This window comes from Archocentrus centrarchus, chromosome 8 (genome assembly GCF_007364275.1).
Source record: "Archocentrus centrarchus isolate MPI-CPG fArcCen1 chromosome 8, fArcCen1, whole genome shotgun sequence".
In the NCBI taxonomy this organism is placed as follows: Eukaryota; Metazoa; Chordata; class Actinopteri; order Cichliformes; family Cichlidae; genus Archocentrus; species Archocentrus centrarchus.
The window spans coordinates 16,145,162-16,168,010 of record NC_044353.1 but is presented as its reverse complement, the minus strand read 5'-3'; the positions used below and the strand labels follow the sequence as shown (position 1 = coordinate 16,168,010).

The 22,849-nt window shown below is 36.0% G+C and overlaps 2 protein-coding genes across 4 annotated transcripts; one reads left to right on the top strand and one right to left on the bottom strand.

Moving 5' to 3' along the window:
• The first annotated feature begins 4,145 nt into the window (after positions 1 to 4,145).
• Positions 4,146 to 13,314, top strand: LOC115783985 (G2/M phase-specific E3 ubiquitin-protein ligase-like). Of its 3 annotated transcripts, none has more exons than XM_030735018.1 (11): positions 4,146 to 4,509; positions 4,955 to 5,182; positions 5,705 to 5,858; positions 6,043 to 6,109; positions 6,374 to 6,692; positions 7,789 to 7,884; positions 8,236 to 8,549; positions 9,831 to 10,012; positions 10,503 to 10,636; positions 11,217 to 11,431; positions 12,136 to 13,314. In XM_030735018.1, exons 1-11 carry the CDS (start codon positions 4,157 to 4,159, stop codon positions 12,366 to 12,368), a joined length of 2,295 nt encoding a protein of 764 aa, XP_030590878.1. In that variant the 5' UTR covers positions 4,146 to 4,156; the 3' UTR covers positions 12,369 to 13,314. The 3 variants fall into 3 exon arrangements, with proteins under 3 accessions (XP_030590878.1, XP_030590877.1, XP_030590879.1); XM_030735017.1 differs by having other exon boundaries at positions 10,503 to 10,672; XM_030735019.1 differs by lacking the exons at positions 11,217 to 11,431; positions 12,136 to 13,314 and adding an exon at positions 10,794 to 11,203 and having other exon boundaries at positions 10,503 to 10,672.
• A 4,113-nt stretch (positions 13,315 to 17,427) lies between these two features.
• LOC115783980 (uncharacterized) lies at positions 17,428 to 22,849 on the bottom strand. The gene is made up of 12 exons (XM_030735010.1): positions 21,806 to 22,849; positions 21,375 to 21,665; positions 20,979 to 21,290; positions 20,580 to 20,864; positions 20,156 to 20,446; positions 19,760 to 20,071; positions 19,361 to 19,645; positions 18,889 to 19,218; positions 18,454 to 18,771; positions 18,053 to 18,340; positions 17,830 to 17,978; positions 17,428 to 17,638 (listed from the first exon to the last, which is right to left on the bottom strand). The coding sequence occupies exons 1-12, from the start codon at positions 22,161 to 22,163 to the stop codon at positions 17,630 to 17,632; spliced, it is 3,228 nt and encodes a 1,075-aa protein (XP_030590870.1). The 5' UTR covers positions 22,164 to 22,849; the 3' UTR covers positions 17,428 to 17,629.

The following is a 22,849-nucleotide window of genomic DNA, read 5'->3' as shown; positions in this document are numbered from 1 at the left end:
TTTTGTATGGTATGGTACATACTGTACGTACATATGGTATGTATGTTGTGGACTGTACGTATGTACGGAAGGTATGGTGTGGTTTGTACGGTATGTGCCATACATACGGTATGTGTGGTATGGAATGTACGGTACATACGGTAGGTACAGTATGGTATGTACGGTAAGATATGTACGGTATTGTATGTAAGGTATGGTATGTATATTTATATTTACATATATGTATAAATATATAAAAAATAAATCTAAAAATTTATATATATATATATATATATATATATATATATAAATATAAAAATATAAATATCTAAACATTTATAATATATGTAAGGTATGGTACGTACGGTATGGTTTGTAAGGTATGGTACATACGGTATGTATGGTATGGTACATATGGAATGTACGGTACGTACGGTAGGTACAGTATGGTATGTACGGTAAGATACGTGCGGTCTGTACGGTATTGTATGTGAGGTACGTATAGTACATACGGTATGTATATTTATATTTCTACGTATTTATTAAAATATAAAATATAAAAAATATAAATATCTAAAAATTATATGTAAGGTATGGTACGTACGGTATGTGTGTACGGTATGGTACGTACGGTATGTTTTAATATATTTCTATATATATTTATTAATGTATAAATATATGAAAAATAAAATATAAATAAATATATAAAAACTAAAAATATTAATTGTAAATATATATTTTTAATGTATATTTTATATTTATATAAATATAAAAATATGAATAAAAATACAGTATATACCATACTGTATTTTTAATATTTTTGTACGGTATGGTACATACTGTACGTACATATGGTATGTATGTTGTGGACTGTACGTATGTACGGAAGGTATGGTGTGGTTTGTACGGTATGTGCCATACATACGGTATGTGTGGTATGGAATGTACGGTACATATGGTAGGTACAGTATGGTATGGACGGTAAGATATGTACGGTATTGTATGTAAGGTATGGTATGTATATTTATATTTACATATATGTATAAAAATATAAAAAATAAATCTAAAAAATTTATATATATATATATATATATATATATATATATATATATATATATATATATAGAAATTATAAATATCTAAACATTTATAATATATGTAAGGTATGGTACGTACGGTATGGTTTGTACGGTATGGTACATACGGTATGTATGGTATGGAATGTACGGTACGTATGGTAGGTACAGTATGGTATGTACGGTAAGATATGTACGGTATTGTATGTAAGGTATGGTATGTATATTTATATTTACATATATGTATAAAAATATAAAAAATAAATCCAAAAAAAATTATATATATATATATATATATAAATATAAAAAATATAAATATCTAAATATTTATAATATATGTAAGGTATGGTACATACGGTATGGTTTGTACGGTAAGATATGTACGGTATGTACGGTATTGTATGTATATTTATATTTACATATAAGTATAAAAATATAAAAAATAAATCTAAAAATTTATATAAATATATATATATATATATATATATATATATATATATATATATATATATATTAGGGGTGGGACTTTAACGCGTTAATTTCGATTAATTAATTACGGGGAAATTAACGCGTTAAAAATTTTAACGCATTTTAATCGCACTTTGCACCGTGGAACCTTTCTCAGTGCGCGAGTTCCCGGCATACAGATTATATCGACGCACAATGTCCAAATTAGGGGCCGCATCCTGCGAAGGACCCAGCCCACGTCTTTCACAGCCCACGAACACCACAAAGGCCGGAAGTGAGCAGCTAGCCTTCATATCAGCGTCACCTGCCATCACCTCTGTGTAGCTCATGTCGCCTAGCAACCGTGAGTGTGAAGCACAGCTGTGTAAAAACAGCTGGTTAAACGGAGAACGAACTTTTTCTCCTTTTTGTGGTTTAATTTTAAATCTTTAATTCAAAATAAGCTGTTAAAACAAGCGTAACACATTTCAACATCAAGGAATACAGCTGAGCTAATGATTAATTTCCAACTATAACAAGTGAGACATTAATGTTGAATAAAACTATCCAGTTATGAAGCTTAACTTTAATTTCAGGAGTTTGCTTATCACAGGAGCACTTCCACCCTTCGTTGGTCTGTGTAGCAGACTGGTGGGAAAATAAACAAGATTTTGAAGTTTAAACTCTATGAGGCATTTAGGTGGGCTCTTATCTTGGGTGCTGTTAACTTGTGGTTTCTGAGGCTTCAAACTCTGATGATCCTGTTCAACAGAAGGAATTCTTGGTTTTCTTTTCCTGGGGCAGTTCTGATAAGAGCCAGTTTCATCATAATGTTTGATGGTCTTTGGAACTTACTTACAGTGCAAAATATCACAGTGAAGTATGCAATATATGTGACTTCAAGCACTTTCTTATGATTTGAAAGATTTGTCTGGTAATAAAATGTTTTAAAAAAAACTAATCCTAAATGTGGTTTTGTTACATTCTCATTAGACTCTGCTTGCTTTTGGTTGATTCCATGGAAATATGGAATAAACTGACATTTGATATGAGGGCCACTGCGTGGTCAGTTCTTCAGGATATGAGGAGCTTTTGTACGTCAGCTATATTGTTTTGGAGGACGGTTGTTTTATCATGGTGGTAAAATTTACAGTTGTTTGAACATCTGTAATAACCCTGACCTTCACCTGAAGGTCTGAGTGAGCAGGTTTCTCTTCTTTTAAATTGAATGTTCAGTAGCACTCAAACTGCTTAACAAGTCTCAGTGAGGGCTTAAAAATATTCCACAAATATATTTATCATCTGTTGAAATGTGTCACTGGCAAACAAGACACGCACAAAAGTGAATGCACACAAAGCAGACAGCACACAGACACAACAAACTGAGAGCTTTAAATACCAGAGGGCTGATGAGGGGAGTGGACACAGCTGGGAACACAGGTGAACACAATAATACTAATAATTACAAAAAGAAGTAACACAGAACACAACACACGGGGAACAGAGGACCACCAAAATAAAACAGGAAGGAAGACAGAAAAACAAAGACATGGACTAGACACACCACACCGGGAAACACTGGGAAAGCAGAAATTAAAACATAACCAATAACAATAAAAGAAGCACAGAAAAGGTAAACACAACTCAATAACTAAGTATAAACAAAAACGCTGGGTCAGTGGACCCAGAATCAGGACATTGTCAGCCTCACTTCAGTGCTTGAGAGAAATCTGGGGTTGTTCCTCTTTACCTAAGTTAGTGAGGAATAATAGTAGCTTTATGGAGGCCTTTTTTTTTTTTTTTTTTTTTAATAGACCAACAAACCATTTTTCCAGGCCAAATAAAGATTATCTAAATGAGCGAAACTCAATTTCCTCTCCAGCTCATGGGTTATCTGGTTTAGGGTTGTGAGTTATACCAGGGAGTCAAGCACCTCTGATTTCTTGCCTTCTTTTTCAGAGGAGCCACAGTATCCAGGGTCAAACGCAAGATATATATATATATATATATATATATATATATATATATATATATATATATATATATATATATATATATATATATATATATATATATATATATATGTATGTATGTATGTGTATATATATATATATATATTATGGAATGCCGTTTAGGAAATATTATATATATATATTAAAATGAAAGTCTGAATATATGGAATCATGTCTGAATATATTGAATGAAAGTCTGAATATATAGAATGAAACCTGAATATATTGAATGAAAGTCTGAATATATGGAATCATGTCTGAATATATTGAATGAAAGTCTGAATATATTGAATGAAAGTCTGAATATATTGAATGAAAGTCTGAATATATGGAATCATGTCTGAATATATGGAATCATGTCTGAATATATGGAATCATGTCTGAATATATTGAATGAAAGTCTGAATATATTGAATGAAAGTCTGAATATATGGAATGATGTTTGAATATATTGAATGATGTCTGAATATATTGAATGAAAGTCTGAATATATGGAATGATGTTTGAATATATTGAATGATGTCTGAATATATTGAATGAAAGTCTGAATATATGGAATCATGTCTGAATATATTGAATGAAAGTCTGAATATATTGAATGATCTCTGACCGGAAGCTTCTGCGCCATCTAGTGTTTTCATTATGCAAAGCAGTAATGTCGCCACAAGAGGTGGCACTATGAGTCAGTCTGCACGGAATTTAGTAGCAGAAATTATAAATAACGGGGAGCTAATTAACACCCTGGCAAATGCATGTACTGGCCAACCTAATACTGGCAGCAGTGTTCCGAATCGTAGTACTGATGAAGAAATTTATTCACTGTTTCATCGTGGAAGACCAAATGCAATGAACCTCTCTGGCCAGACAGCTCCTGCGTTTCAAGCTAACATTACGAACAACATGCCTTCCACATCCACATCTCAGGCACCCTCTACAACAGCAGGCCCTGTCTACAATCTTCGCCCTTTCACTCGAAAGGGCCCAAGACAGAAGAGGTAAGATCAGAACTAAACCCTCCAAAGTTACTGGTGGCAAAAGTTACAACTTCTGAATTAAGCTAAGTAAACAAATGTAACAGAGAAAGTCAGTGTGCTAGACTAACAGCTGTGATTGTGGACACTAAACTGTACACAACAGTTAATTTTGGGAAGTGGGTTAGTTTTTCTTAAAAGTGAATGACATCATTAATTTGTTAGTACATCGTTTTGGGTAGTACATTATTTTTAATTAATTTAAAAATGGTCACCTCTTTTCAGAAGTACTCAGTGAATTTAAGAATAATTTAAGAGGCTTGTTCGGTTTGTGTTTATGTAAATCAGGGCTGTGTTCAGCACACTTTTTTCAATTTCGATTAATAAAATTACAGTATTCACTATCTGTCACATAAACAAATAATTTAAAATATATAATAATGTTTACTTTGTCTTTATTGATCATTAGGTTTCCAGTCCAATTAGACAGTCTACATTCTGTGGCTCAGTCTTTCTCCAAAGAGGTGATTCTCTTGCCAGACCATGCAACTACACATGTGCCACGGCGTAACAGAAAAGCTTGGCTTTTTGAAAATGGACATATAAAATCTGCACTGGAGTTTTGCTGTGACTGGGACTCAGACAAAGTTGTACAAGCAATAAGGGCTGCCTTCCAACCAGTTGTGGAAGGATGCAGGTAAGCTGTAAAGGTAACAAACTGTAAGAAGTAATACACTGTAAGAGGTCAACTTTGGTTGATGCCAGAAATTATCTGGGAATAGCCAAACTGGAAGTTGTGTTTTCAAAGGTGTCTTAGAATGTCTCCCACAGAAAACCCTGCAGTATGTCCTGATGAATAGATTCAACTGGCATTTTTTTTTTTAACTGGATGATTGAGCATGCATCAAGACAGAGTTTGGGTGGTGTTTAAAATGCATTTTTGCTGCTGCTGCTTATCATTGACAAGCTAGTTGGTATATTTAGTTTCCTTTGCAGGGTTACTGCAGGATATATTATGATTTTACATGTGTAATACAAAACTGACAGAATGTAGTTTTATTTTATCTTTTCTGCTTGCATAAAAGATTTATCAGAAATCTTGTATTGTAATCTTTCAAAGTTGATAAAAAAAGAAACTTTTCCATATACTGTACTGTGTTATAGTCCTTTAGTATTAACAAAAAAAATCATATACACTACGTTTTTCTTCCCCCCCTAGGCTACAAATCTTGCTGCCATGCCATACCAAACTAGTTGAGCCATCACTTACTTCCAAACAGACTTTGAATGGACACCTTTTGAAAAAACTGTTTCATCAAAAGTCTGTTTATGTCAGACCTGACAAGGTCATTTTAAGTGAGGACAAAGAATCTGTAAGTAATGTTGAGCATTTTAAGAAATGTAATGCATGTTCATGAAATGGTAGTGAGAAAGACAACAACTGCCTTTAAACACTATCACTGGTAGTATGTTTTCTCACAATATTAAAGTTTATGATGCCATTTTGTTGTTAGTATAGTGCAAGTGAAGTTTTTTGTTATCTATCTTAATTGACAGCCAAATTCTGATGAAGAGAGTACAAGCGGGCATGATTTTACAGAAACATCGGACTCTGACAAATGTGGTAAATATTCTTCTGTAAAATCAGATACAAATAAACATGAAGTCAAGTTGGTTGAATTTCCGTTATTTAGTATAATCTTTAGTTAAATATCCAGTCTTCCTAAAAATGGTATTCAAATTGATTTTAAGATTTTTAGTGGGGAAAAAAATTTTAATCTGTTACAAAATAGATGAAAAGTTCAAGCTCAATATGTGTCTTGGTGCTCATATTGTAAAAATGAAATTTTATTGAAAAAGTAAACCACTGTTCTTTTTGTTCTTACAGCTGAAAGACACACTGTTAAGACACAGTCCATGTCTGGTGATGATGTTATCTGGTGTGGTGCTACGCAAGATATTTGTACTGTTGACCCTTCCATCTCTGCCGACACTCTCACAATGTCCACTGATCCTGCTGTTGTCACTTTTGATGAGAATGAGCCTTTCTTTAGTGGAACATCTGTCATTGCCAGTGGCAACTCACATGGCTTCTCAGTTGGTTCCTCTGCCAATGTTACTGGTGACACACATGTCTTCTCTGCTAACAACACCTCCAGTGTGTCTAATGCTCCCACCCAACCCAGTTTATCCAGCACATCCTACAGGTCTATCTTTTGTTTGTATTTTTAATGGTTTTTTGAGCTGCATTTTGTGCGAAAGTCACAATCCACTGTTCCTTTTTGTATATTTTGTTGTGAAAATAGGAAATAGGTGCAGTAATTTATTGAAACGTGTACAAACATACATGTAAATATAATATTTTAAGCAAGAGCAAAAAATGTACAGTTCTAATGAGCTTAAAGGTCAGTATGTGGTATGAAAAACTTTATTCTTCAGCACAGCTTGAGCTCTTTTAGGCAGCTTTCTTGTAATCTCTTTAAGCAGTCTTCAGGAATAGTTCTCCAGACTTCTTGAAGGATATTCAAAGCTTTTCTTCGAATGTTCCTGCCTTTTCTGTGCTCTTTCACGCTGATCCCACACTGCTTCAATAATATTAAAGTCTGGGCTCTTAGGAGGCCAATCCATTGTGTTTTTTCTGTCCAGGTATGCTGTTACTGCACTGGCAGTGTGTTTGGGATCATTGTCATGAAAAATGAATAACTGCAAAATTAAGCTTTTGCCAATCAGATACTTTCCAGATGGTCTTGCATGATAGATCAAAATCTGATGTTACTTTTCTGTTCATAGTTCCATCAATTTTGACCAGATGTCCAACACCACTGACTGAAATGCAGCTCCAAACTATGACAGAGCCTGCTTTAGTTGTTAAAGATAACTCTTGACACTCGCTGTTGTACCTCGCTTCTCTACCTCCTCCATACATATTGACAATTTGAACCAAAAATATCAGATTTTGATTCATCACTCTGTAAGACCTGTTGAAGGATGAAAGCCTGGAGAACGACTGTTCCCAAGACCACTTTAAAAAATTACAAGTCTCCTTCGAAGTATAATTTAAAGAAATGAAGGGTGTCTTAAGAATTTTGTACAGTAGCGTATATAAAATTGGCCTTTTTTTAAAAAATTAGACTACTTTCAAGTGTTGATTATTTTGTTCTTAATTTCAGCTTACTTGAAATACATTGCATAGCATTCAGGTTAATAAACCATCAATGAAGTTCAAAGTCTTGTAGTAATGTAATTATATCAGCTTCATGTATACGTAATTTATGTTGTTTATACAAAATTCTGGTTTTACAGTACATATCTTGGCCTGTTTGAGGAAGAATACCTGTCTGATGACCCTGACCTCCAAGAAGCCATTTCAAGGTCTCTAGATTCAAGTGCAATTGAGAGGTCAGTACAGCATATTATATAAATTGTAGCATTTGAAGTGTAATTCTGAATAGGAGTCACTTGGTGTCTTGTTTTGTATAAACTTGAATAGTCAACCTGCAACCAAAATAATATATTTTACATTTATGTATACACAATATCCTTTTATGGCATCCAGTCATTTTTGTAGTCATTTGAAGGTTGATTCTTCAAATTTCATATTAATTATATATTTTTCATTGACATTTTGGTTTATTGTTTACTTTTTTTAAATGGAGGATTGCTGTCAGTGTTTAATTGTTGGCTATATCTGGAAATGCAAGATAAAAAGTAAATGTTATTGTTCTACTGTTTTGTTTTTTATTGTTTTAGTGACCTACCGATGAGCTTAGAGAGTATCATGGCGCAGATTGTCTCTAGAGTAAATAATGACAGCACTGTACGCTTCAATATCATAAGACGAAATGTGTGGGATGGAGCATCCAGAGCCATGGGCAGATCCAATTTTTCACCTGAGAAGAACATAGATGTCAAGTTTACTGATGACTATGGAATATCTGAGGGTGCTGTTGACAATGGAGGACCTACTCGGGAGTTCTTCCGACTTTGCCTTGATGAAGTCAAGGACAAAATTGGCATTTTTGAAGGTCCACCTAATGCTAAAGTCCTTACGTGCAATTCCAAAGGTATTTATGGTTTAGTTAATTGTTCCTACTGGATTTATTTTGGATCAATACATTGTACATAAATTGTTTGTGATTAAATGTAAGATTTCTGGGTTTTATAAAACTAAACCTATATTTTTTTTTGCCAGTGACACAATCTTTTCCCCACCACAAAGCATTTTAATTTACACAATCAAGATGTGACTGAAGTGCAGACCATCAGCTTTAATTCAAAATTTGACAAAAATACTGCAAATTTATAAATTATGGACATTTTTAGACATACTCCCTCATTTTTAGAGGCTCAAAAATATTTGGACAAATGACTGTTAAACAGTCAGTTGACAATCAAGAAATGCCTTCATGAATGGAAACAGGGTTTAAACTACTAGCTACAGTCAAGAACAAGGACTTTGCCAAGAAACATCTAAAAGAGCCTGCACAGTTCTGAAAAAAACTGTGAACAGATGAAACTAATATGAAGTTGAACCAGAATGATAAAGGGAAAAATGAGATAAACAGCTCATGATGTGAAGCTGATAGCACCATGTGTGGCATTATCTGTCATACATGGTGGAGGCAGTGTTATGCCAAGGGCATGTATGGCTGCCAGTAGAACCACTAGTAGGGCCACTAGTGTCTATTCATGATGTGAGTGCTGATGGAAGTAGCAGGATGCATTGTGAAGTGTACAGTGACATAGCTTCACAGTGCAGATGAATATTGATTCAAAGTATATTGCAAATGCAACCCAAGAGTTTCAGCAGCCAATCTCAGTCTAACAGAGCATCCTTTTCAGTTACTATTCAGGTTACAAGCAGCAACTGAAGGCAGCTGCAGTAAAGACCTAGCAAAGAATGTCAATGGATGAAATGCAGCATTTGACCATGCCCATGGGTCCTAGAATTCATACGGTTATTGACTGCAAAGGATTTCCATCCTTGCATTAAAAATAACACACATATTTAAAATAGTGTTAGCTTGTCCATTTACCTTTGTGCCTCTAAAGATGATGGACTGTAATTCCTAAACAGTTAATGCAAAATTTTTACAAAATCCCTTCACAGTATGTACTTCAGTCCCATCTGATTGTTTGATTTAAAATCCACCATGGTGGCATTCTGAAGCAAAATTACAGTAATTTTGTCACTGTCCAAACACTTGCAGATCTAACAATATGGACAATAATTTTTCCAGAAAGAAAATTTGCTAACTGCTAGTAAAAAACAATAATATGGTGGTAATGTAACAACAAACAGTCATGCAAGCTTTTGACAGATGTTTCATTTTATTTATTAACAGCAATGAAAGACAATGGATACTTCTGCGCTGGCCAGATCATGGCAATGTCAATTGCCCATGGAGGACAGAGTCCATGTTTCTTATCTGAACTCTTGTATGAGTGTCTTCAAAAGGGTCCAGACAACATCAAAGTCAACACTGACCATATTACTGATGAAGAAACAAGGTCACAGGTGCAATCGGTGAGCATATTTCCCTTATGTTGCTGAGTATTTTGAAAATTTACACATATTACTAATTTTAGACTAATTTTTCACTACAATTAAAAGTCCTGCAACTCTCTGGTAAAAACCTTATTAAGGGCTACAAGAATGATGAAATTAAAAATATGTCTTTTGGCATTTACGAAGCCATAAATAATACCTAGAGACACAATTCTGTGTGGCAGGTTATGGTGGTGGTATTAGTGCCCTCATTGGTTGTTACATTTAACACAGTTCTCAGGTGTGCTTTTTTCCCAATTAGAAATGTACATTACATAGGGTTTGTTCATAAATTTCAGAATTTAATGAATGCGCTTGTTTTTCCAGCTTCAGTTTTTCAACTCCTGATGCATTGTGGGGTTTTAAAGACTTAATATAATACTTACAAACTGAAGCTAATAGTTGTGCGTGTTCTTCCAAAAAATATAATCAAATATTTACTATTTTTATTTCCTGATGTGTTTTTTAGATCTTAGAAGCTGACACAAAATCACAACTGCAGGTTGCAGTTGCACAGGCAGGCAGCTTGATCAGTCTTGCTGGTCACAATGTTTGCATAACACTGGAAAACAAACAAGAAACTGCTTTGGATTTGGCTCACTGGTATGTCCTCCAGCGAACCCGTGCACCTTTTGAAAGGTATGTTTAAACACATACCATAATGGTCAGAAAAATAAAGCCTCCCCAACTCTGTGTGGGGAGGCTTTATTTTTCTGACTTTATATATTTTTAAAAAAATGTGTTCTGGTGAACTGTCCAGGTTGTACCCCACCTTTTGCCCTATGGTAGCTGGGATAGGCTTCAGCCCCCAGCAACCCTCAGTTTGATAAGTGGAAGAAGATGGATGGATGTTCATTTTATCCTTTCTTTTAACCTGTTCAGTATTATCCTAACATATCTTCGTTCAGTGATGCAGGTCTGTACAGTAATAGTATTAACATTTGAGTTAAAGCCACAAGTAAAAACAGTCTCACACTGGTACAGGTCTTAACAGAACAGAAAGTGTAAATATATATTCATGTATATGACCTTGTATATCTTTAAAGCTCATTATCTATGAATATTAACATTTTATTCATGTTGATGTAGGCATGTGTTTTAATCTGTAAATTTAATGAAAAATAAGTGGGTCAACTGTACAGTACACATAAACTACAATTACACTTTGTTCAATTTTGGCTAGGTTCAGAGATGGCTTGAGGTCTCTAGGTGTCCTAGATGCTCTACAGAAATATCCTCTTCAGATGAAGTGCCTTTTCGTGAAAGCTGGAAAAGCTCTGAAAGCGACTGATATGGAGAATCTTTTCAAGATCATTCACTCCGAGCGAGGAAGTAATGCATTCCAAGACGAGTGCCGAACCCTGGCTTTCTGGCAAGACTATCTTCAGGAGGCTGAATGTAAGTGTTTGACATTAAATCAGTCACTGGGAGGAAGGAGAGTGGCTGTAGCTCAGTAGGTAGAGTGGGTCACCTACTGATTAGAAGGTCAGCGATTTGATTCCTGGCTACTCCAGGCTACATGCCAATGTATCCTTGGGCAAGATACTTAACCTCAAGTTGCTCTCCGAACATCCTGTCGGAGTATGAATGTGTGTGAATGTTAGATAATAAAAAGCACTTAGCTTAATTAATCATGGAAGTGCTTGTATGAATGGGTGTGCATGGGTAAATGCACACGTGTTGTATAAGCGCTTTGAGTGCTAAGACTGAGTAGAAAAGCGCTATATAAGAGCCAGTCCATTTACCATTAAATCAAAATTCTCAATTTTCTGCAGGGTCATATAATTAAAAGGATTGCCTTCATTATTATGGCTACTGAGTACCAGTAATTGGCTCTTTCTGCCTCCACCTGAGTTTAATTTATTGTCTTCTTCACAACTCCTTTCTTTGATATTATAGTTTAACTGTATAGATTGAATGCTGATGCTTTATATGTGGCATTCAAATTACTTAATTTCCAATATATGTAATATTTTATATAATGCCTAACCGCTCCTTCTTTACATTATTTTGCATAAATTTTCTGGTATTTTACTGTACCAAAATACCAATAATCCTAGTTATCATCTCATTGTGATTATGTATTTTTTTCTATTTTACAGTTGAAAACGATGTCTCTCTGGAAGATATCCTTGTTTTCTGCACTGGATGTGACAGCATTCCGGCACTGGGTTTCTCTCCAAAGCCAAGCCTTGAGTTTATCACAAACTGCAAATTTCCAGTTGCCAACACTTGTGAAATTATTCTTCGTATACCAGTTCATGCAGTATACAGCTCATTCAAATCAGACATGGATTTTGCAATACGGAATTCACCAGGATTTGGACGAGCATGATGTGTATTCTCAAGGGTTGTAATCATGATAAGAGGTTTTTTTTTTTTGGTTTGTTTTGCATATGCATTTTCTTTTATCTTGTTGCAGTCAATAAATGTCAGGCACTTGTTTTTGCATTGTAGTTAATCAGTTTTCCTGCCTATATATGGGTGGGATATGACATTAGATCATTAGATTAGTAACATTAGATTATTTAACAGCCCTGCAGGCAGCAAGAGAAAATGTTAGAACCTCACTGTTGCTTCTGCAGCACATTTTCAGCCTGTGTTGCACTATTTCAGATACGTTAACCTTTTAGCAGTGCTAAAAAAGCACTGGATGCAGAGAGAAACTATAATCCATGCCATACAGGTTTATAAGCCATGTTCTTGTGTTTCCAATATGTTGGCTTGCATTTTAAATACTTTGGCTAGATGTGGTTGTTGACGGAGTTGGCATTTTATAATTCCTAGAGCACATTTTCAAATATGTTCTGGTAAGGTAGCTTTATTTCAGTGTCCTGTTTTGACCTTGTTTTAATCAGTGATTCATATTGATTTTCATTTTCAGTTTAACTCACTGGTTAGCTGTAAGTTTTAAAAACATCTTGTTTAAGCTTTGAAAAAGTAAGGTATTTTTTTTATGAAAATGCCCACTCAAAACAGTAATCCTATACATTAAAAGTGGGACTGACAGTCTCATCTCACTGTTTCTATAACCAGGTAGTTCCTGCACCACCGTCAAAGTACCCATTGTCCATAAATTTGGCAAAGATATGGTTGGCATTGGTTATGTTAAAAGTAGTTATACAACTACAAGGTGTATGAGTAAACAAATTACTCACAGCCAGTTGTCTTCTACACAGGGGTATTTTCATTGCTTTTTTTTTTTTTTTTAATCTCATTGTTGCCCAGCCCTATACTATAGGGTACTAATGCCTTTCTAACAAAGTTTTCTGTGTTCTGAATTTGTATGGACTTTTTGCCATTTTTGTGTCTGTTGTCAAAGATTCCATAGAAGAGATAAAAATGTCTTTTTCTGTTTGATAGTTAATAAAATGTATAAGAGATTCATATTTCGTAAAAGATTCAGTTTCATCCTTTATTAACAGAAGAATTAGTACATTATGATACAATATGTAACATACACTAAGTTTTTGTATGGTGCAACAACAGTTCCTCATACAAGAAAACATTTAAACATAATCAATTTTTGTAATTTAAAAGGCAAAACTGAAGATTAAACTGGTCATCAACTTTTTACTTAGTAATAATCTTGGGGTTTTGGGATCTTCTCAATGTTGTGACAATTCACAACTTTATATTATGAACGGTAATAAGTACACAAACTAATAACTTAGTTGAAGTATGCGACATGCTGTCAAAAAAAGTTCAATGCCATGATTTCCATCGTCACTCAAGGGATTGATCTGCCTCAAGCCAGGAGTCAGCTGCTGGTGATCATAAGGAAGATGTCTCACATCCACGTGACTCAGCGGTCTTTGATGCTGAGGAAGTTGCAACATTCCAACTGTCCACAGCTGTAGGGGGGACCTATTTTCCATTGTCCTTAAGCTGTGGTGATTCCACTGATTTACAAATTCATCCACAGATCTGTTAATTCTTGGAAGGTATACATGGTGAAGAGCCCTAATATGAAGTGGGTCAGTGCTATCTAAAATTTCAACATTTTCCATAAAGAGGAAAAGGTTTTTAAAGTATGCTGAAACAACTCTGTTTAGTTCTCCCCACAATCTTTCAATTCTTTGATTGTGAACACTACGCCCAACCATAAAGCTTCCTCTGTTTGGCCCACGCTGTTCAATCATAAACCGTGCAATATCCATATTCTCACTGCCAGCATCACTCCTGACATGATGTGGGAGTCCAAAGATATCAACACCACTCTGGAAAAGTTGCAGAGCAGTTGATGCTCTGTTGTCTGTGCAACATCTGAGGTAGGTAATGCAGCGACTGTAGCCATCAACTCCTCCATGAAACACAAATCCCCATGGATTTAACTTGTGGTTTGTGTCAATATGCCTGGAATAAGAAGAAATAGATTATTATGACACTGGATGTGCATCAAAATAAAGGTTTATGAATTTGACATGCTGCCTCTTTTATCAAGTAGCCTATTGCAACCTAGAGATGTAAATTTTTTTAAATTCCCATTTCAATATAAATTTTATATGAAATATTTTTTGTTTACATCTTACACAGTAGTGTGATTATTATTTCATATTATTTTGATCATCTAAAATAATTACATTAATCTTGATGAGCTTGGGAGTATTAACTAACATTAATCAAATAAACAAACAAACACAAACAACAACACATACCACACTTGATTTGGGACAGTGACATTGTAGACCCTCCTCTGAATTGCCCTCCGTCCTCTCAAGGCTCTTCCCACTGGATCAACTATTCTTAAACGCTCTCGCACCCGCCACCGCTGAACTCTGATCCTTCTCCCCCTCAAACTACCAGTAATGTAGGACTCTCCTGAGCCAGGAGTTTGTGTGAGAATCTCAGCAATGAGATGATCAAGGTCAGCATTTGAAATGTTGATAAAACTTCCATAGTCCACTAAACCTAGTTGTATCCTGTGGTTATACAGTGTACGAACGCTTACTGACAACATTCGAGATATAGCCATCCAGCTAAACCCTAAGTCTCTCATGTCAGTCAGCTGAGCAGCTGGTATGTTGTACCTAAAAAAGTAAGAAACAAAATAGCAAATATGTTGATTTAAATGTGTGAATACATTTTCCTTGATTGTATCAAGTGCACAAATGTTATGTGATTATTTTTTTCATTACTTACCTTGGCCTTCCTCTTTGTGATGTTGAATGGTATGCTGTCCCCATACCATGTGCTTCAGCTTCTACTCGAACTGTTATCTCAGTTGATAGCTCCATCAATGAGTCATAAATTCCTTCAAGAATTATACATAATCTTCTCTCAGCAACATTTTGTTGAACATTATTGCTCATAAGTCCTAGGAAACTTCTAATAATGGAAATATGATCTTCAAGGTGACGCGATATAGACTCCAAATTCTGTGTACTGCTTGTGATGTGACCAGCTGTCGCCAGACAGTTGTCAAGCTCTACAAAGTAGTGAAATATCTGACCTGCTGCCATTTTGTAAAGGCTGGGAATTCAGAGAGACCTGTTACACATGAGGTTTTTCAGTCAGTAAATTAAGATTTTCATTCAATATATTCAAGTTCCATTCAATATATTCAAACATCATTCCATATATTCAGACTTTCATTCAATATATTCAAACATCATTCAATATATTCAGACTTTCATTCAATATATTCAAACATCATTCCATATATTCAGACTTTCATTCAATATATTCAGACATCATTCAATATATTCAGACATCATTCCATATATTCAGACTTTCATTCAATATATTCAGACATCATTCAATATATTCAAACATCATTCCATATATTCAGACATCATTCAATATATTCAGACATCATTCCATATATTCAGACTTTCATTCAATATATTCAGACATCATTCAATATATTCAGACATCATTCAATATATTCAAACATCATTCCATATATTCAGACTTTCATTCAATATATTCAGACATCATTCAATATATTCAGACATCATTCCATATATTCAGACTTTCATTCAATATATTCAGACATCATTCAATATATTCAAACATCATTCCATATATTCAGACTTTCATTCAATATATTCAAACATCATTCCATATATTCAGACTTTCATTCAATATATTCAGACATGATTCCATATATTCAGACTTTCATTCAATATATTCAGACATCATTCAATATATTCAAACATCATTCCATATATTCAGACTTTCATTCAATATATTCAGACTTTCATTCAATATATTCAAGTTTCATTCAATATATTCAGACTCTCATTTTAATATATATATATAATATTTCCTAAATGGCATTCCATAATATATGTATATATATATGTATATATATACATATATATACATATATATATATATATATATAATATCCATTTTTGTTATAATTAAATAAGACAAAACCAGGATAGTCTGGTTGCTCAACAGCCTGCTTCTCTCTTGATAAGTGAAATATTAGCTAACTTAATTTTTTTAAAGACAAATCTTTATTTTCCTCTTTGAATTAATGGGGCATTTATGTTCTTTTCAGCACTACACTGCTTGTCAGTTTAAACATTTAATGCTGGGACCTGCTCAGACTAACCAGCATTCTACTGTCGCCTTGTTGGCTCAGGTAGGATGTTTGGTTTTAATTTATCCTTGGGTTGTGTGGACACACAGAAGGGTTCAGGTAAGGACCTAGGGGGGGAGGGTGCTTTGCGGGGGTGTCAGACAGGGAGACGCTCTCAGTCAGCCTGCTGGGCATGGTGCCCTGGCTTCCCCGTTGCCGGCCCCTCAGCACTTAGACTGGCAGCAGCATGCTGTGACTCCATCCCAGCAACAGCGTCACAGATTTGGGCTGGCTGCCACAGGCCACAGCCAATCGGGGCAGACACACTGCCAGATCACTTCAGAGGTAGCCAATAGTAAGCATTAATGTGTTTAGTGTCATTCCTCCCAGATGTGAATTCCTCTAAACCCACAAGGTACACAAATGCACATGGAAACACACTCTAAGCTCTCACTCAAAGACAGAGTGTGCACAGATTCACACTGACACTGTTTATGTGTGGAAACAAGAAGAGATACAAAAACAGTCTTTGTGCTTTCAAATGAATGAACCTCTTCATCACACTACTGCATCCCATCTGTCAGCATCTTTAAATTACAACATGACTCGTCTTTCACATACAGGTGACACCCATATTACTGCAAGCACATGGAACTTTGTCTCACTCTTGTGGAAAATCTGAGTAATACAATTGTTGTGTTGCGACATTGTGCACTGTGGTGCTGAGCAATTTCCTGAAGGATAAACACACTTATATCAAAATATGTCATCAATTTTTATTCTCTGAAGCATATTTGCATTTTTCTGAAGTCAAGAAGAAGGAGTGGAGAGCAGATATTCAGACATTAGTTTCTTTTATTCATTTTTTCATTCATTTTCTCACTTCATCTTACATACATGACACACCGAGCACAAAGCAAAAACACTAAACGTTGTACAGCGTGAACAATTTCATTAGTAACAATGGAAACACAACGGATTACATGTTCAAACTAGTCAGGCCACATGCGGTCAAAAATCCCCAAAGTTCCTCATTTCAATCATAACACAGAAGCTGAGCATCATCATTTAGTCTGAAAGGAAAAAAGAGAATGTCACAACTTTTGGTGGCAGTTTTGTATTGTTTTGTATTAAAATTAATACAAGTGTGATTTTAAACTACAACAACAACAGCTAATAATAATAATAATGGTGAACCCACACAGTTTATATGAGAAACTGGATTAGACTCTTAATTTTAAACAAGAAAAGAACAAATGCTTACCTTAATCAATGTAACTATGATAGCATAAATAGTGAGGATGATGAAAAAACCAAGGAAGGTGAAAACCATATTCCAGGTTTCCTCGGCTGTGTCGAGGTTTACATCAGCGTGCAAAATGTCATCAAATAAATTACAGTGCTCCTGCGTGTCTGTAAATGATATATAAATTTGTCAGTTATTTATTACCTTAATATTGTTATACTATCAATGAATGATCTAGTACCTGGTTTTGATATATTCAGGGACAGGGTGGTGTTGGCATGAGTCACCCTGCAGGTGAGGACCGTCCCAGGAAAGAATTTGGCTTGGGACAGGTCAAGGTGGCTCTGGATACTGAACTTTCCGTCTGGGCCTCTGTGGGGCTCACTGGTGTTGTAGTTCAGCAGTTCTGTGCCCCCATTATGAAACCAAGTGATGTTAATGGATACAGGGCTGAAGCCAAAGACCAGGCACACAAATTCATTTGAGCCCTGGAGCAAGTAGGCTGATGGTTGGCTGTAGATCATGGAGGCTGGAGAGATAGCCACAACATTTTTAGTAATCAGTTAATCACTTTTAATCAGCTTGTTCAAATGAAAGCAATGGAAATAACAGATAAATATTAAGTGCTAAACAGCTGCTCACCAAACACATTAGTTACAGAGGTTTCAACAGGCTTTATAGATGACTCATGTTGGACAGCACAAGAATACGTAGACGCTTTGTCTTCAGTTTTGGATATATTTAGTCTGCTGTTCATAGAGTAAGAGCTGCTCCCTGCGTATTTCCATGGAGGACTGTTAATGTAATGAGAGGATGGGATTCTCTGGCCATCTTGTTCCCAGTATGCTATGATATTAGCTGGGAAAAATCCAGAAACTAGGCAAACAAGGGTTAGGATATCAGACACAGAGGGTTCAGGGGCATATGATGGCATTATCTTCACTGTTGGTGTTTGGAGGTCTAGAAAAACACAAAAAGGAGAGAAGAGGAACAATACAGTCACATCAAAGCAAACATCATCAAATATATTATATTTTCCTGTCTGTTGCACCCATAGAAGTTTTATCAAAGCATTACCTCTGCTTTTGCTTATATGATCTTCATTGCCCTGTTTGGAACATGGATGCTTTCCTTCACATGAAACTTGTTTATATGCATTCCAATCCTCTGCCGACACATGAAGGAAGCTCTGGCGAGTCTCTGTCCCATTGCTGTGACTTACTGAAGTATTAGTATGAACAAGTTGGTCAGGGATTATTTTGCCATCCACTTTCCAGGTGATGGAAAAATCATTAAGATGAGGGCCGACCAGAAGACAGGTAATAGTCATGGGTCCTTTGTTCTCAGGCTGTTGTAGTGGTGGTCCCTGAACGTAAACCCCGACTATCTGAGATGATGCTGGAGTTACTGAAAAAAAAATAATATGAAAAGTAGAGAATATGTAAAACCCATAAGACACATATAAAGAATCTCATGACAATAATTTTTATTCAAAGATAGTCTCACTGCATTCTGAATGTGTATTATATGAATTGCATTTTCACTTTACCTGAACAGAGACTGATGTTTTTGCTGACTGTTTTATTCAGAGACTTGTCAAACACTTCACAAGTGAACACCTTCCCTGTTTTCCACTCAGACTGATCAATAACAATTTGACTGTTTACTCTGGCACGTCCATCCACACCCATGCTGATATCACTGTGTGACTGAGGCCTTTGCTGAGACTTGGAAAACCATATAATTTGAGGGTCGAAGCCTCGTCCAGAGCATAAGAGTGTCTGTTTTTCAGGCCTGTTACTGGGGGCCAGATAAAGTTCCACTGATGGGTCCGCTAAAGAAAGATGAATCAGTGCATCAATTAATCCATTTAATGGAAACAAATAACAGATAAAGCAACAAAGTGAAATCAGCTGCAGTCAAAGGAAACAAGAGTAGATCTCCTCACCAAAAACATTGCCAGTGGAGTTTGACTTAAAGCTTGCAGAAAAGCCTTGATTCACTTTGCAGGTAAATGTTTTGTCTTTCCTCCAGTGATCCTGAGGGACAGTGAATCGACTACTGATTGAAAGGAGGCCCGGGCCTTCAGGAAGATCATAATATTGTTTTTCAGGAAAGTCAACATCGTTCACTTGTAAGGTGACGTAGAGGTCATGTGACGACAGCTCTTTGATGTCACACTCAAACACTGCACTGTTTCCCTTCAGCAGATCTGGGAGAGATCGTCTGATCTCCACCAATGGAGTTCTAACTGCAGGACCTGGATGATAATATACAGAAACAAAGTCAAATGATTATTTCAGGTCCTCTTTGGTCAGGTCTGATTTCCATGTTGCAGTCTTACCTGAGATATCTATGGTCTTCTCAGCAGAAGGGAAGCACTTATGCTCTGCTCTGCACTTTAAACTCTTCAGTTGCTTCCACTGACTCGAGGAAACTGTAAGTTTACTGCTTATATGAGTTATGTTGTTTACTCTTTGCACTCTGTCACTTGTAGCTTTACCGTCAATCAGCCAGGTGATCTTGGCATCAAAATGAGTGTGGACCAAACACGTTGCTTGCACATCAGATTGTGACATTACAGTCTTGAAGCTGGGAAGCTCCACATGAATGGAAGGAGGAGAACTTGAAAAAGCTGTCAGAGAAAAAAAAAATCATGAAGTAGGTCTAAATCTGGAGTAAATTACATCTATATGAAATATACTATTTTCCTTGTTGCTAGAAAGTAGACATTTGGATAGATTTGTGCCTTTATTTTGTACTTTTACCTGAACAAATGTGCATTTCCTCCTTGACACTTTTATTCAGAGACTTGTCAAACACTTCACAAGTGAACACCTTCCCTGTTTTCCACTCAGACTGATCAATAATAAGTTGACTGTTTACTCTGGCACGTCCATCCACACCCATGCTGATATCACTGTGTGACTGAGGCCTTTGCTGAGACTTGGAAAACCATATAATTTGAGGGTCGAAGCCTCGTCCAGAGCATAAGAGTGTCTGTTTTTCAGGCCTGTTACTGGGGGCCAGATAAAGTTCCACTGATGGGTCCGCTAAAGAAAGATGAATCAGTGCATCAATTAATCCATTTAATGGAAACAAATAACAGATAAAGCAACAAAGGGAAATCAGCTGCAGTCAAAGGAAACAAGAGTAGATCTCCTCACCAAAAACATTGCCAGTGGAGTTTGACTTAAAGCTTGCAGAAAAGCCTTGATTCACTTTGCAGGTAAATGTTTTGTCTTTCCTCCAGTGATCCTGAGGGACAGTGAATCGACTACTGATTGAAAGGAGGCCCGGGCCTTCAGGAAGATCATAATATTGTTTTTCAGGAAAGTCAACATCGTTCACTTGTAAGGTGACGTAGAGGTCATGTGACGACAGCTCTTTGATGTCACACTCAAACACTGCACTGTTTCCCTTCAGCAGATCTGGGAGAGATCGTCTGATCTCCACCAATGGAGTTCTAACTGCAGGACCTGGATGATAATATACAGAAACAAAGTCAAATGATTATTTCAGGTCCTCTTTGGTCAGGTCTGATTTCCATGTTGCAGTCTTACCTGAGATATCTATGGTCTTCTCAGCAGAAGGGAAGCACTTATGCTCTGCTCTGCATGTTAAACTCTTCAGTTGCTTCCACTGACTCGAGGAAACTGTAAGTTTACTGCTTATATGAGTTATGTTGTTTACTCTTTGCACTCTGTCACTTGTAGCTTTACCGTCAATCAGCCAGGTGATCTTGGCATAAAAATGAGTGTGGACCAAACACGTTGCTTGCACCTTAGATTGTGACATTACAGCCTCGAAGCTGGGAAGCTCCACATGAATGGAAGGAGGAGAACTTCTTTGGACTGTAAGAAAAATGTGCTTGTCAATATAGCAAGCTAATGAAACCTAACTTTCTCTAAAAACTGTTCTTAGATTGTTTTAGATATAACTGCAAATGTGCATGTTAATTGTATACTTTGAGTTAGTAGCTGTATATACTTACATTGACAGCTCTTTATTGTTTTCCTATATTCAGTGTTACTGAGACTGGCAGTGCAGGTAAAATCTGATCCTTCTGCCCACGCTGTCATATCTGGCTTAAACTCGCTACTTAGGCTGAAGGTTTTCTCCTCTCCCGCTAAACTTCGCAGCTTCCTTCTGTTTGCCTCATCGTTTTGACTCAGTGTTTTTTTGTCCTGCAGCCACTCCAGTTTCAGGTCATCTGGAAAGTAGCCACTTAGGGTGCAGATGAGCTTTACTGGTGAGGTCCCAAATTCCCCATCCCAGACGGGGTACAGTGTGATGTTTGGCGCGAAAATCCGTAATTCTGAGGTAGAACAGAGATTAGTTTGACTTTGCATGCCTCATTATAAATATTGTGTCAACATAAGAAAAAAAAAGACCTCAAGTATACATACCTTCAGATTCTGATAAATGAACAACTGTTTAAGTTCAGTTCTAAGTGTAGTATCTCTGTATCTAAGCTAGATGGCAGTTGTGCTTTTACTTTTTTTTTTTTTTTTTGGTGTTGTTGAGTCAGGTGGAGACACGGCTGGAAGTCTGTTGCACAGATGTTATGCATGATAGGGCAGAGTGATGAGGGCAAGCAGCAAGCGGAAGCATTGAGTAACACCCAGGTCCCAAAAAAGTGCCAAAATACAGAAGCGAAACAATGCAAAGACCAACGGCGCATCAGAGACACCAGGTGTGAGATGTGGTTATGCCAGTAAGAGAAACCAAGTGCACATTTAAATTTCTCATTTCAGTTTGCATGCATATCACATCACTTCTCATGACTTTGCCAAAGGTTTTACTTCTCAAATCTTGTAATAATAGACTAAAAAGCAACCGACTGTAAAATCTACTACTTTGCATATTCGGTATAACACAGGCTGCTGACTCCAGGTGCTGTGGATGTGATGAACATAACTGTATACTACAGAGTAAACAAAAAAAAAAAAGACAAAATATTAAATACACAGAAATGATACTTATTAAACAGATAAAACTTCAGACAATGGTAACAGTTTAAAAATAATGAAAGAAA